General features: G+C 36.5%; 2 protein-coding genes across 2 annotated transcripts; one reads left to right on the top strand and one right to left on the bottom strand.

Annotated features, from left to right (window-relative positions):
- Window positions 1–110: 110 nt before the first annotated feature.
- On the bottom strand, window positions 111–6,988 carry gckr (glucokinase (hexokinase 4) regulator). Its single transcript, XM_058400041.1, is given in 19 exon segments — window positions 111–737; window positions 986–1,120; window positions 1,439–1,588; window positions 2,067–2,147; window positions 2,232–2,329; window positions 2,427–2,523; window positions 2,722–2,798; window positions 2,911–3,008; window positions 3,857–3,955; window positions 4,041–4,159; window positions 4,408–4,513; window positions 4,634–4,728; window positions 4,836–4,889; window positions 5,061–5,127; window positions 5,222–5,295; window positions 5,454–5,522; window positions 6,023–6,091; window positions 6,232–6,379; window positions 6,927–6,988. Coding segments are annotated over 19 exon segments (1,818 nt in total). The 3' UTR covers window positions 111–617.
- A 2,147-nt stretch (window positions 6,989–9,135) lies between these two features.
- On the top strand, window positions 9,136–15,962 carry fndc4b (fibronectin type III domain containing 4b). The gene is made up of 7 exons (XM_058399771.1): window positions 9,136–9,334; window positions 9,520–9,741; window positions 13,109–13,224; window positions 13,402–13,606; window positions 13,985–14,074; window positions 14,343–14,479; window positions 14,770–15,962. The coding sequence occupies exons 2-7, from the start codon at window positions 9,669–9,671 to the stop codon at window positions 14,803–14,805; spliced, it is 657 nt and encodes a 218-aa protein (XP_058255754.1). The 5' UTR covers window positions 9,136–9,334; window positions 9,520–9,668; the 3' UTR covers window positions 14,806–15,962.
- Window positions 15,963–16,463: the final 501 nt, after the last annotated feature.

Below are 16,463 nucleotides of genomic sequence, written 5' to 3'. Positions count from 1 at the left end.
TGTTAAGGTAGCGTAAAGGAAAGTAACCTTTATAATCACACATGGCTAAAATTCCCCTGATGACATCTTTGTTGTTTTAGTGTTTTAACCTTGCAGGTGTGAAGGTTTTCCATTGACAATTCGATTTAATTGGTTTTAAATTAATCGATTAATTATATAACATACAGATCATGATAAGACAAATGGCACCATTATTTTTCTCCTTCTTTTTTTTGGTCTTTGCAATTGTGACTTTATTGATTTTTATAGTGAAGGTCACAATGCTAGATCCAGCCAACATATTTTGTGGAAAGAGGCAAAGAGATGGTCTATGTAGTACAGACAAATCAATATCAGGAAATGAATGGTAAAAGGATTGTTGATTGATGCCACATGTTTTATACATTACTGGAAAAGAAAACAATCAGGATAGCATTCATCTTACTTTATACAAAATATAATAATAAGTCGATAAGAGTAGGTTTTCGATGGATGTAATTTTCTTTTTAGCATTGGACTCCATTTTAATTTCTCCAAATAACATAAATGCAATTAACAAAGTCAAAATATGAGTAAATCCTTTTAGGAAGCAGTTGGGAATCGAGAAGCAAGTTGCTGCAGTCTTAAGTGCTTCTCTATTAAAGCAACCTCTGGCAGGCAGCCACTGCATCCCGAATAACAGAATAAGCATCTAAGTAGGACTTGGTCTCAGTGATGGTGCGACTAGACTGTCGCATCACCAATGCAATGGGAACAACCTATAAGAACCACAAATTCACAAGACAAGACAGTCATTTGAATATTGATATAAATATCTGCATAGCTCTACATATCACTGTATATACTGTATTAATATCCTCTTTTTTATTGTCATTATTAATAAGCCATTATTAGAACTGATGTAATGTGTTTTGCCAGCATATGACAGCAGTGATATTACAAATATTTCACACACACACACACGCACACACATTTGAATGCATCCGTATGTAATGCAGGCTCTTACACTGCCCCTTTTGTTGGCCACCAGTGTGTGTTGTGTGACATCAGTTGAGCTCATCTCATCACTCAGCTCTTCTACGTCATAGAGAGCTCTTAGCAGAGCTGTCTCACACTGTGACTGGGTGCTGCCTGTGAACCTCTGAAGGTGAAGACATTTAATAAATTATGTATTCAATTCATAATTTAAATCTGAAGCCGGGGTCACATTGCTTTTGCAGTGCAATTTACCTGAACCACTTATGAATCAAAAGTCATTCATGAACTCTTGAGTGGCCACATATGAAAAAGTAGGGCTGATTGCAAACATCACTCATAATATAGTTTCTGACCAATCCAGGCTCACTAAATTATAATAAGGGGCAATAGCGTGCAGGCTCTAATCAGGCCTCAGCTTCTAATGCTCTAATGTATTTCTCAGCTGAACCTTTCGTTTGCATATTGCACAAGTGTAAATTACCTGTAATATGTGAATGGCTCTTCTGTAGAGTTTGCTGTTAGTTACTCGGAGGTCTACCATGTAATTCATGTACACTTTTCCAATCAGGACATGAGCCCCTGTGCTAATCGCATTGAGGCACCATTTAGTGGAAAGCTCCAAGCACTGTTTCTGTGTCAGAAAGAAAATAACATGATTCAGTGTACACCACTTACTGTTTATACTGTATACAGTATAGAAAGTCACTGGACACTTTATTAGGAAAACCACACAAAAACTGGATAGGACAGTTTCCTGTGCCTTCTCTCAACTGCAAGGCCTTTCTACCTACTGTTGTACACTATGATGATTAATGTGTTGTGTATTATGAGATACTTTTCTGCTTAACATTGTTGCAGACAATTACCATATCCTTCCGTTCAGCTCGAGCCCGTTTGGGAATTCTCCTCTGACTTCTCTTATTAACAAAGCATTACCCACAGAACTGCATATTTTTTGTACCTGTTTGATATGGAAATTAACTGGAGCTTATTACATGTATCTGCATAATGTTTAGCATTTTGCTGCTGCCATAAGATTGGCTGATTGGATAATTTCATGAATGATCCAGGGTACAGGAGTTCTAGTTAAACTGGCTGGTCTAGCTTACCATTAAGTCAGGTTGGTGCATATACAATGATGAGGGCCATTTATATGTGAGGACTGTCATAAACAGGCTCCTCATTCTTTCCTAAAAGGTAGATATTTTCACATAATTCTGATAAATATCATTATGATATTTTTCTAAAAAGACACCATGTCTCATTTTACTCACAGGATCACTGAGTCCCTTAAGCTCATGGGTAATTGCATGAAGGTTAGATGTGTGTTGTCTCACACTCTTGGCCAGTGCTGAAACCTCATTCAGGTCATCTATGAAACAATTTCAGCATCATTTGCATTGGCAGAAGGTAATAGTGCCAAACACTACAGTGATTAGTTGTTTTTTTTAGCTCTAAATACTACTTACCATTCTCACTATAGAGAAATATCACTGTGTCACTCTCATTCAGATTGGGTAAAAAGCTGTCCACAAAATCCTTATGGCCAATAATGAAATGTGGTCCCTAGACATCACACAGGACATGGATAATGATGGGTGGAAACAGGGAAAGAAAGACAGCGGTAGAAAGAGAGACAGAGATATAGACATAGAGAAAGACTGAGAATGCGAGAAAACAAAGGAGCAAGACACGGATACAGGCACTCGGTTTCATAGATGCTACTATTCATTATTCGAGTTGAATGCAAAGCCTTTCACCCACTAGAGATGACAGATCTCCCTCTTTGTTGTTCATTTCACTGAAGCCATTGCTGACAAAGCCTCTGATATCTTCAAAGCCTGGTGAAAAAATGCAAAATGCAGCTTTGGTTGAGTTTATATCATGAATATTACAATAGCCTGAATAATTAACACACTTTAGAATGTATTTCTAAATGATCATTACTTATACCTGCTCCAAATGTTGGAATGCATTCACTAGCATCAATAATCCCGATAATGCCGAGAGTCTTCCATCCAAGATAATACACATGTCCTTTTCTTCTGAGGCTGTTGTACAAATCATATATTATCCTTGCTTTATATTATCCCATCAATTTTGAGTAGTCTTGTTTATTCTGGCCCATTGCAATATAAGCACAGAAATAGCAGGGTGAAAATAACAACATAAATAATGGTATGGACTATATATTCTCTAATGCACTCTCCAAAGTAATCTTCACTCACTATCCACTTCATCTGTACACCTGTACATTCATGTTATGTAATCCACCAATCCTGTGGCTGCAGCACAGTGCATCAAATCATGCAGCTACAGGACAAGAGCTTTAGTTAATGTTCACATCAAACATTAGGATTTTCGCACACAGTTGTGCCTAGAGTTTATGCAGAATGGCGCAAAAACAAACAAACAAAAAAAAACATCCCCTTTGTGGAGGATCTACAGGCTGAAACACAAGCCCAGTGGAAGCGTGATTATATTAGTTCTATATCCTTCCTTGCAGCTCTAACCATTTTCCACTGACCTCTCTTATTACAAGGCATTTCCACCCACAACCTGTTGATTACACAGTGTTTTTTTTTTTTTGCCCCATCATATGTAGACTGTAGAGGCTGATGTGCGTAAAACTTCCAGGAGATCAGCAGTTTCTGAAATACTCTGCCCATCTGGTACCAACATCGATGCCATGGTTAAAGTCACAGAGATCATACTTTTTCCTCAGTCTGATATTTGATGTTTGTGAACATTAACTGAAGGTCTTGAGTATCCACATGATTTTATACATTGTGCTTCTTTCACTTGGCTGATCGGATAAATTCATAAAGAGGCAGGTGTACAGGGGTTCCTATTAAAGTGGATGTTAATGTGTATATAATGTATAGGTGATAAATCCTACCTATTTGCTGCTTTTTGAACCAGAGCTGCCAGTTCCGAAGTCTGTGAGTAAGTGATTTGATGAACTTTCTCGAACATATTGAGCGAGTGCAGTATACCACTGGTAAAAGCAACATATTAGATTTAATACATAAAATGAAAGCTAAGATATGTTGACAAAAGGAAAACACTCTTTGAAGACATACTTATGAGTTACTGCTTGCTTATTGTAAGCAGCTTGGTGGCTTGCCAAAAGGAGAGTTTCCAGTATTATTTTCGTGGCACTTCCTCCTTTCATTCTTGAAGAGCCACTGATTGCTTCTGGCTTTGTAGATTCCAAAATGCAGTGATTATTTGTATGCGCATGTATTTAAAAAATAATAATACAACAACAACAACAACAACAACAACAACAATAATAATAATAATAATAATAATAAAAAAATTTTATATAAGGGTAATCCAGGGTACCAGGTCAGTTCGTCAAAGATTACTAACTATGCAAAAGCTGTATACTTTAAAGTCATTTAAAGATGGAAGACATTTTAATCAGGTAGGTAGAAATGTTTGTACCCCTACTGCAGGATTGAGCACATAGGCCTTTTGCTGTTTCTGCATTTCATTCATTCTCTCTGCAACATCCTTGAAGTGAAATGAACAGTTCTGTATGGGTTCAGTCCTATCAACATAACCAGCAATTTATTCAGCAATTTAACCAGCAATTGTATTGTAATAACAAATATTCATTTTGTCTTCTAAGTTCATTAGTGAAACATAAAATGTTTTTTGTCTTCACTACCTTGCCATGTCAATAGGATTAAATCCAATCAGCACTGGAGTAAAGATCTCCAGATTCCTCAGACAAAAGTCAAGTTGTCCAGCAACAAATGGTGCCTTCAGAAAAAGAAAATGTCACATCAGAGTTGTCATTAAAGCATGAGCCAGGAGTGAGTAGTTCAAGTACACTGTACAAATGAATGAAACTAGCAAACTGTTCATACAGACAATCCACAGGATATTCCAATGAAGAGGACGTGCTTCTTTCCAACACACGCCTGTTCATCAAAACAAACAAAAAAAAACATGTTTTTTCAGGTGAATGTAATACATACTACTGTAACATTTCCTTGTCCAATGTTTCGGTCTTATACAATGGCATGAGGATGATTTACGGCAACAGGAAGCAAATGCTTGCTTTATATTTGAATCTTTTCTCAGGTTTTCACCTTGTCGAGTGAGAGAGCTCCCAACAAAGAGTCATCCTCTGGAGTTTCCTGTGACGTCAACAGGACTCTTAAAAATAAAACAAGCGACAATTGCTGAAATACTGCAGTGATATTTTCTAGCGTCAACTAGTATATCAACTGAGCAGCCAGTGTTTACTCACTTGTCACCTCCAGCAATGATGTATGAATAGATTGGCTTGTGATTTTGAGAAGCTAGTAACCTATTAAGAGAAGTCTAAATCCCAAGCAATGAGAGAAATAAACATTAAAATGAAACTGAAAATAAACGTTTTAACAGAATTCAGCAGTGAAATCTCATGGCACCACAAATGAAGTGTAATAATGTGCAGAATTTCAGAAATGAGGGGAAATTATTTGGTAAATTATTTTTACCGCCAACAGAAATGCAACACGACTCGAAGTCCCTCAGCCACTCAGGACAATCAGACTGTCTTCTGGATCCTATTGTAATAAACCATTTAAATAGTAAACCATTCTTAATGCTTCTTTCTTATAGTATTCAATCAGCTGATCATATGGCAACAGTATAGTGCATAAAATCATACAGATAAAGAGTATGAGTCAATCAAGCATTAAATGTGAATTTTGACATTGATTCAAAATTTTAACATCATATTTCATAACATGATTTCAGTGACTTTATCTGGTTGTTGGTGCCAGATAAGGATAGTCTGAGTCTAATTCAGAAACTCTTATCTCCTGGGATTTTCAAGCACAGCACTTTCTCAAGAAGAATGATTAGAATGATTCAACAGAATGATTGACAGGAAGGTTCTGGTAACTCGGATAATAAGCAACTGATTTAAAAAATCAATTAAAAAAAAATGCTAAACATGCTTAAGAAAGTGGCTGGAAGGTGTGTCCGAATATTTCAAACATTTTTAATATAAAAGACATCACATTTTCTGTTTACACAGTTTTCGTATCTATGATCTACATACCTTAAGACTCACTTCAACCCTCTTGGACACGTCCACTAATGTCTGAACCACAGATAAGCTGTTCAGTGTCTACAACATTTACAGTAATGTTTGTTTACATTATTATTATTATTATTATTATTATTATTATTATTATTATTATTATTATTATTATTATTATTATTATCCAGCAGTACATCTGTAACACTTAGAACTGTTCTAACACAAACCTGACACATGGGATTTCCATATGATGTTCTTTCAAAGATTTCTGCGTCACATTTTTGCAGCATTTGTACTATTTCTTTGGGATTTGCTCTATCAATGTCTCTGGTGATCGGATTTGATTTCTCTGTGACTGGTAAGCAGGGCTCATAACTGGATTACTAATGGAGAAAGACAAAACATTTCTGTAACATCTAAGGCATTATAATATAAGCATATATAATTAAAAACACAGTGACAATGATTATCTACTTCCTGTCACAGATACATTTTATCCACCTACCTGCCAGTGCTGTATATCCATTATCTTGTAATCAAATGTGTTCTTAATCTAAATCTTAAGTCCTTTTGAATAGGTTTATGCACGTCAGTGTTATGCACTCAGAGCCCAGTTTAAATCGGTGTCACTCAGTGAAACACACTCTAGATAGAAGGTAAAACCGAGGCCTATGTAACTGGACTTTGATACTGGCTGTAAAAGTCTTACTTTGCAGAACAGACTGTAGCCTGCTACACAAAACAGGTAGCAACTAATTCAGATATTTAAGAAAAATAAAAATTAAATGGTCAAACCATGATCATTACAATGCCAAGATCAACGACAAGGTCAAATGCCATGCATGCTAATTCTATACATTTGAACTGTATATAATAAAAATATATTAGTCTCCTGGGATGCTGTAGTGCAAATAACACTGACCTGCTTGCCGCTGCCTGCATAGACCAGCAATAATTTTGCTCATAGGCATTAAAGCAGTCCATTGCAGATTTGTTGCATTGTTTAATCAATAGTTCAGGATTATGGGAGTGGTTTATGACAACAAACTGCTGTCTTTAGTCCCCAATTATAAAGATTACTATAGATTAGATTTTGTCCATATGCATTTTTTGCATCAATAAAAAAGCATTATAAATTTGTATAATTCTCACTTATGAACATTGTCCAAGATGGAAATGTAAATAATTAAACAAACAGGCAAATAGAATTTTTTATTTTTAGTAATTTTTTATTTTCAAACTAGATGTTTAGCTATCCAAATGCAAAAGCAAGCATAAAAACTTTATATAATATAAACAGATAACAGTAGAAGTAGATTTTTTTTTTTGGAAAATGATCAAAAGTTATTTTATGAGGTAATTATTATTATTGCTGTTGTTTTCTTCTTCTTCTTCTTCTTCTTCTTCTTCTTGTACAGTTACAGACAATTGTAACTGAATATTAATTGCGTATCACAGATAAGCACAAATATAAAATACAAAATCTCTCTCTCACACACACACACACACACACACCACATGTATGGAATCAATAGTAGTAATAATTACTAAAAAATAAAAAGACTAAATAACAAATGGTAAAAAAATGACACAACTGTGCATTAAATATTGGCCTACATTGATAAATGCATGAAAACTTTTTTTTTTGTTCTCAAAGTTGATGTGTAAGCAGGAAAAATGGTCACACGTAAGGATTTGAGCGAGTTTGACAAGGGCCAAATTGTGATGGCTAGACGACTGGATCCGAGCATCTCCAAAACTGCAGCTCTTGTGGGGTGTTCCCTGTCTGCAGTGGTCAGTATCTATCAAAAGTGGTCCAAGAAAGGAACAGTGGTGAATGGTGACAGGGTCATGGCCAGCCAAGGCTCACTGATGCATGTGGGGAATGAAGGCTGGCCCGTGTGATCCGATCCAACAGACAAGTTACCGTTGCTCGAATTACTGAAGAAGTTAATGCTGGTTCTGATAGAAAGGTGTCAGAATACACAGTGCATCACAGTTTGTTCCATATGGGGCTGCATAGCCGCAGACCAGTCAGGGTGCATTGTTGCTGACCATGTACACCCTTTCATGGAAACAGTATTCCTTGATGGCTATAGCCTATTTCAGCAGGATAATGCGCTGTGCCACATAGCAAAAATGGTTCAGGAATGGTTTGATGAGCACAACAGCATGTTTGAGGTGTGGCCTCCAAATTCCCAAGATCTCAATCCAATCGAACATCTGTGGGATGTGCTGGACAAACAAATCTGATCCATGGTGGCCCCACCTTGCAACTTACAGGAATTAAAGGATCTGCTGCTAACATCTGGGTGTCAGTTACCACAGCACACCTTCGGGGATCTAGTGGAGTCCATGGCTCAATGGGTCAGGACTGTTTTGGCAGCAAAAGAGGGACCAACACAATATTAGGCACATAATGTTATGCCTGATCAACGTATATTTCAAATGAATAATTTAGAATATTAATGAAACCTGCAACAGTTTACACTCCATTGAAATAATGTATCTAATGCTTGGGACATCTCTTGGGACATCTCTTGGGACATCTCCTGGGACATACTGTACTTTGAATTTGGTGAGAAGAAGAAAAGTGTGTGTGTGTGTGTGTGAGAGAGAGAGAGAGAGAGAGAGAGAGAGAGAAGAGAGAGGAGAGAGATGGTCAGTCTAGTACTGGCACTGGCATCAAGTGGTTGGTCAACCAACCAAGCCACTTCTGGACCTTGGCAGGTTTTCTAGCTTTGGGCTGGCATCTTGTTACTGCTGAAGGTTGAATAAAATCTGGGAAGCTGAACGACTGGAAACATTTAATCTAGCAAATTTATTATATCTCTTCAAGGTAAAGCTATATCGCTTTATGCCAAGTTGCCCTTTAAAGTGCCAAAACGTGGCTGAATGTTGGGAATAAACTGTTGGTGCCAGTCAGTTATCATGCTAATGGAATTTTTTATCTTGGACATTAAAGTTTGATTTATATTTATAGTTTACTGTGGGAATAAAGCTTGATATTACAAGCTGCATCACATTTCCTGATACGGAGCACTACCGAAGCATATTCGATTCGTTTAAACGAATTGGTCGGAGAGAGTCGAATCAGTGATTCTCTCAGGCTATCACTATTCAGAAGGCGCGAGCGCACAGACAGCCCACCACCACCTGTAGGTCATGCGCTTGTGTCGCAGCAGCGCAGATTTATTGGTATTCTTAAAGCGTAGCGACAAAGTGAGGACGCAAACATGAGCGATCTATGCACCGGACGCATTTGTTCATTTCTGGACATACGTGTATCTTTCTTTTACCAGACATCTGCGGTATGAGTTCGAGGAAATGGTGAGATTTGACAGATTTGCTATTTACTGAACTATACCGCAAATGGCACATGTTTCCGCGTAATTACTAACCCTTTTAGCGCATCGCTTATCGTTAAAACAGTTTAATAATCTGCTCGCTTTTACGGTTAATTGCGATATAACACGGTTATACGATATTGGTGTGTAAAAAAATCGCTTTTACAGCCTATACGGATTGCATGCTGAAGGCGATGCTGGGGGGCGAAAATGGTGGCGAGTTAAGTTCGCGTTAAATCTGACTGGGAACTTTGCGCACCACTAATGTGACTGGAAGTTGATGGGATTTTAACATTTTGAGCAACTTCAAGGAAGATATGAGTGTTCTCCTCCCTGCTCTCAGCTCTGTCCTGCTCCTGTTCTGCTGCCACATCTGCCTTAGCCAAGCAAGTAAGTGAACAGTGCATGCATATCACCAATTCATATCATCTCTTCATCATCAACATCATCATCATCATCACCACCATGTCACAGTCTTACGATACGAGCTGGTCCTCCATGACAGATTTATACGCAACGGATCCTGCTCCAAATGCAGTGTTTGCGGTTTCATGTGTTTATTGGGTCAGCGGATTGGATTGAAAAGCCAGCACAAGCACACATTAGAGAAATTGAGTTTGCCCTGTTACATCTAATAAAGATCTAGTGGAACTTAGGAGGGCCTGTTGGAGATCAAGTCAATGAGAACTACAGTAAGTAGCAAAATGAGGAGGTGATGCATTATCTGGATGTGTTAAATGTGTAAGCCTGTGGCTGTACAATATATCATTTAGTGATAGCTTTACGTGACCAGTACTGATATAGCAAAAGACTGAAGTAATCCCTTTAACCAGTCACAGCTTTATTGTGTGCTGCTGACCAATGACGCAAATCTGTAGCTGTTACAGTAGATCTCGGTATCCACATTTCTCATCACATCAAATTATTTTATCCAAATAATTCCTCAAGGTGTTAACCATATCATCAAGGGTTTACCTGTTGGTTTGATACAAGGTGTAACATATGGAATTATAACTACCGTATACAGTTTTTTTCCCATAGCATTCAGCACCTTGTCAGTCTGTGTATGGTTCAAAAATCTGTTGTCTCGATTATTTACAAGCATCTATTCATTTCTCTATTGAAACTATTATTATTTTATTTAACGTTTCATAGGAAATGCAGCAGACCACTAGACTAACAAAATAAACAAAAAAATATCTCCCTGCAAGATTTTACTTGAGCCTGCAGTGTATATTTTTGGCTGTATGATTCAGCTGTCTAGAAGGTACATACATTGTGTCACTAAGTACATTGTAGCTGTATGATAAATGAGAATGATTTTCTGGCCTCTGTTTAAGTCTTGAACTAGACATCCTATTCAAGCAGTAACTCATAATTAATTAGCCTTAGAGCTCTTATCCTAATTTCTTTTCTGAATTCATGGAATTCGTGGACCCATTCCAGTACTGACTTCCAGCAATTAAATTATTGCAGAGCATAACATCATAATTATTCGTGCTTCTTCTTTTTTTTGCTGTGTAAAGCAAAATGCCACTTTAGAGCTGGCAGCTAATCAGATGCAACTAATTGTTCAGTTCACAATTTCACCCCATTCACCTTTCACATGTTTTAATAAATAAAAAAAATCTTTTTATAGACAGACACAGCTCTGAATATACAAATGTATTACTACCAACTAAAAGATTCACATGGGTGCATATGTGCTGAGGTTATAGGGATGAACCAAGTTCACTGATAATATTGATGAGGGATTTTCACAGCCTTTGTTGACTTGCCTTTCATTATGAATGAAACTCAAAAGTCAGAATACATTAGCATAATATCCCAGAAGAGCATGACAACTACCTACAGAAACTCATACATATTTATTCATTCATCCTCAGTAAACTCTCTCCTGGTCAGGTTCACAGTGCTTATCACCAGAGCACTGGCAAATAATATACACTGGATCTGACAGCAGTCTATAGCACACACACACACACACATATTCCTAGTCTGAGCCAATCCACCAGCTGGCATGTTTTTGGGAGGTGGGAGAACAAGCAAGAAACTTCACACAGACAGTAACTCAAGCTTAGGCAAAGCTACCTTCTATGCCATACTGTTGCCATTAAAAATATTCATAAATTTAAAAGACTTGGCTTTCATTCAGTACAGCTGTTTAGCCAGACACAAACTCAGCAGAACTTGGACATCCATAAAAAAAACCCCGCTTTATAGCCTTATCCATGATAAACACATCTACCTCATTTAGAAGAACATTACCCAAAGAAAGAGTATTACAGTACACTTATAATACAGCTGTCACTGAGTACCAGGGGGTTATTGATCTTGCTGTGTGTAGACATCCATTGTTTAATATTTTTTACAAGATGGACTACATGACCAAAAGTATGTGGACACCTGACCACCAGACTCTTATGTGTTTTTTGAACATCCCATTCCTGATATAGTCCTCCTTTGCTGTTATAATTAACTTTTCACGACAAGGCTTTCCACAAAATTTTGGAGCATGGTTACGGGGATTTGCCTACTCATCTACAAGATGATTTGTGAGATCAGACATTGATGTTAGGTGAGGAGGTCTAGGGTTCAGTCAGCATTTCAATTCATCCCAGTGGTGTTCAGTGTGGTTGAGGTAGGGCTCTGTCACTCAAGTCATTCCACCCCAACCTTAGAAAGCCATGGAGGAATGGCACATTTTTTTAACCCCACATAATTTCTATTCTGAATATATTGTTCATTCATGTCAATGAATGACTGAAATACAAGTATTATGAATAATGTCAACTTGAGTCTAAATACAATTTTAATATAAATGAGCTCTGTGTGAGGAAGGTTCAGGAAAAAAAAAAGGTCTATGCTTTCAATAAATATCTAACACATCACTGTGCACATTAAAATAATGAGCATTATATTCTGAATAGATAAATTATGTTCATAAATGAAATAAATTATACAACTTCAATAAAGAAGATACAGACCTCAAATGCCTAAATATATAAATATCTTTTAAATTAGGTTTTAAATGTCTGTTGTGGGCGATGGCTTTATAAAAACTCTAAGATGTTCCATAATCTCAAGGCTAAAGACGAGCTTCTATTCTCGAGCTGTCAGGGTGCCCACTCCCACCCACTCCACCACAGTGTGAGTGCTAACCTGGATATTACACGGAAAACTACAGCACAAAATGTCAGACCTACTCATGCATATAATACATAATGCTCTGCCAGATTGTCTCAATGATGCATTTGCACAGTTACACTAGCCACTTGAACATAGTTTGTTGTATTTAATGGTGCTAGCGCTTATGGCCTGGACAAGTAATAAGAAATCACTAAAAGTGTCCTGAGAAAATATGGCCTGCTTTCTGAATGTTATACATTCTCATTTAATCATGCTTATTTACACCATGCAGCAAACCTAAAGCAGTGCAGTTTTAGTTCAAATTCAGCTAGTTTTATGTGCATTTCTTATAGTATACTGTAGTTAAGCTTCAGGATTTTAACTGTTTTGTATTTTTAATCTGTATTTAAACTTTAGTATAGTTTAGGGCTACAGTATAGTGCTAATATGTGGAAATCCATCAGATACACATTATTGTGTGTAATTTTTACAATTGCATCCACATATTATATGAATTTCAATGCAATAACAGTGCATGCTAGAATTTTTATCTTTTGCATTATGAGGAAAATGATGCACAGTGATATACAAATCTTGCTAAATGATTTGCATTTTTGACTGTCCACAGACCGGCCTGCTGCTCCTGTCAATGTCTCTGTCACTCATCTGAGAGCAAACTCAGCCACCGTATCCTGGAATGTCCCAGAGGGGGAGGCTGTAATTGGCTATGCCATCTCCCAGCAGGTGCTACAAAGTTATTAAAATGATGTATAGCCCTAAAGGAATCCATCATATTAGTTAAGAAAACAGTGCAATTTATAGCTTCATTAACTATGCAGCCACTCCTCTCCAATAAACATGCTATTAAGGCTATGTACAAATAAGGTTTTTGTGTAAGTTCCTGTATGCTTTTTCTTATAGAGACAAGATGGTCTCATGCAGCGGTTCATCAGGGAAATTAACACCACAAGTCATGCTTGTGTGCTATGGGACCTAGATGAGAACACAGACTATATTATTCAGGTGCAGTCTATCGGACTACATGGGGAGAGCCAAGCCAGCAAGAGGGTTCATTTTCGAACCCTTGAAAAATCAGACCATTTCCAGTCTAACATGGTGGCTCAAGGTACTCTGAGACATTTTGGTTGAATCATTCCGCCATACACACCCTAACACAAAGAATAAAAGTGTTTTTCTTAATTTACATGTCATTAAAAAGATTGTTTTCCCAACATAAAAATGTTTGTCTCAATTTATAAAAATATATGAAATGTCATTTTTTTATTCAGTATATTACAGAGTGTATACAATTTCAACCTAAATCTAATTGATTTTTTTTTTTAATAACATTTTTCATTTTTAATAAATTAATTACATTTCTATAAAAAATGAAAAAAGTGTATCCATTAATAAACACTGATTAGCTTTGGATGTTTCTCTGTGATGACTGACAACTGATAGTTCATTAAAGTGTGTGTGTGTGTGTGTGTGTGTGTGTGTCAAGGTGACCCCTCAGTAGAAGGTCTTGATATTTCCAGGCACCTTCAGACTGGCGAGATGTTAATCATTACGACTGTGCTCCTAATGTGGGCAGGTGACTATTCAAAAACAACAAAATTATAAATACATAACACATATGTACAGTGTACACTATCCATGTCTTTGATTATATGATTCTTTTGAATATTACCATCTTAGTATTGCAGTATAAATTTGTTTTTGTTTTTTCTCAGAATGAAATTAATTTGGCACATTCAGAGCATATGCTTTGTGTTGAATTTAGCTCTTATGGCCAGCTGCCAGTGCTTTAGGACAAATGGATCTGATCCACTTTCTAATTGGATGTATTTGTCTTGGTGCAGCGGTGATTGCACTCTTCTGTAGGCAGTACGAGATCATCAAAGACAATGACTCGAACAACCACAGTAAGGAGAAGACCAAACCCCTTTCTGTGCACAGTACTCCTGATTACCATAATGGAGGGCTTCTAGGGAACAAGGTGAGCTCAATACTGTTGACACAGATGGCTATAATTTAATCACTGCAGAGTATAGACTGACTCATGGCTTCAAAAATAGTTACTTTTGTCAATCACACATCAGTATATGCAGCACTTGTGCAAATAAAGAAATTCACATCATAAACATTAATCATATATTAAAAACAAGATGATCTTTGTTGTCTAGTATATGGGTAGCTTGGTATTCTGCATTTCTTTCCCTAGACTTTGTGTGTTTTCTGTACAGCTGAGCTTGTCTTGTGCATGTGTTTGTTTTTCCCTATTTCCAGAGGACACCATCAGCAGTTAGCATTATTAAGGTCTGACCAGCACATCAATGCAGAAAAGTGGTTGCTAGAGGGATCCTCTAACTCATCGTTCAATAGTAATAAAAATCCAGCTTTGTGTAATACGCTGTATTTCTGTACTACATTACAGTGTGAAATAACTGGTAGGATAATGTCAATGTAGGGGCAGAGCAATAGAAGAAGATCAATACAAATTAAAGATCAGGTTCAGTTTGTTTAATCAAAATGGGACTAAACTGCATTATTATTGACCAGGTTTATCTTATCAGCGAAGGTGGCATAACACAATCAGTGTCATGTCCCCAAATAAATATCAAATACTGAAATCTGTTCATAATGAACAAATATAAAATGGCTTTACTTCTACTACCTATCCTCTATGCATATGAAAGTGTGAAACCTGCAGTTAATAGTTTAATAACATTAATAGCGCAGAAATGAACTTATTTCCATAGCATCCTGAATATGTTAAAATATTATCAATTTTTATTTTATTTTATTAATTTCTCAGATAATATCTACTACTTGAAATATGACACACATTATTAAAAGCTGCTACTGCAATCACCAGTTTTATAAACACAACTTAATCTCAGTCTTGTAGATAACCTTCATTTTGAAAGAAAAAAAAAAAAAACCTGGACTAGTGTAAATCTAGAAAGCCCACCTCTAAATGTTTAGCTGCAGTGAAAAATTGTATTTCTATTTCTGTGGGTGGTAGTGTGCGACTATAGACCTACGTTATATAACGAAATGTATAATGAATTGGACAGTTGTAATGTAATGAGTTAAAGATGTATATAGACAGCACATTAGAGATATTGTTTTGACTCTATATGATTTGTCAGTTATAAAATAATAGTATATGTGGCGTTTTGAAATGATATTGATAGAGGAATATAGTACAATCATATGTAAATTGTTACAGTAGGATACTAAGTCAGGTTCCTTTCATGTTCCCTATATCATACAGTATTATCATACAGAAGAGAATTCCATCAATTGTTGCCATAAATTTTGTTGCAGTTTACCACAATTGTCTTTTTTAGTTGCATAGAAGCTGTTATTACTGCAAATGTGTGACATTTGGATTTCATACAAATCAACCTACTAACTCTGAACCCTGCTTGCCTGTTTGGCTGTACTCTGAAATAAAATACAGATGTCTTATGGTATACTACTGGTCATTTATTTGCATACACAAACGTCACTTATTATAATGAGTGTAATTATTATTCATTGCTAAGTACAAGTAAGTGCACAAAGGACGACATGAGCCTACATACAGAACTGAAAAGATAGGTCACTCATGCGAAATAAAACCCAAGGTTTCTTAAGTTTTAAGTTATCAATAATCATTATCACACATAGCTTTTTTTCAGGTGGATTTTGAGAAACACTGCAGAAACTACAGATGGTGAATGGTTTACAACAAGGGGGAAAAAAATTAAGGACATAAGGAAGAAACCTTCAGAGGAACCAGAAACAAAAGTAACTCATGTGACACCAGATAGCAGGATTAAAACAATTTCAGTACACCAATTTATATATATATATAGATAGTACAATTTTATACTATAGGAAAGGAGGAAAGGATGTTCAACATATTGTGAATAGGAGTCCAGATGATGAGCACAGGGCAGTGTTTAGATTAACATCATAGGTGAGACTGGTGA

Source organism: Hemibagrus wyckioides, linkage group LG09, assembly GCF_019097595.1.
Source record: "Hemibagrus wyckioides isolate EC202008001 linkage group LG09, SWU_Hwy_1.0, whole genome shotgun sequence".
Taxonomy (NCBI): domain Eukaryota; kingdom Metazoa; phylum Chordata; class Actinopteri; order Siluriformes; family Bagridae; genus Hemibagrus; species Hemibagrus wyckioides.
This window is presented reverse-complemented; position numbering and strand designations above follow the sequence as displayed.

Bases quoted from the DNA above. Each gene is read 5' to 3' on its own strand.
- fndc4b (XM_058399771.1), top strand. From the start codon at position 9,669: ATGAGTGTTCTCCTCCCTGCTCTCAGCTCTGTCCTGCTCCTGTTCTGC. The intron at 9,742-13,108 runs GTAAGTGAACAG...GACTGTCCACAG, and splicing joins CATCTGCCTTAGCCAAGCAA to ACCGGCCTGCTGCTCCTGTC. The intron at 13,607-13,984 runs GTACTCTGAGAC...GTGTGTGTCAAG, and splicing joins GTCTAACATGGTGGCTCAAG to GTGACCCCTCAGTAGAAGGT.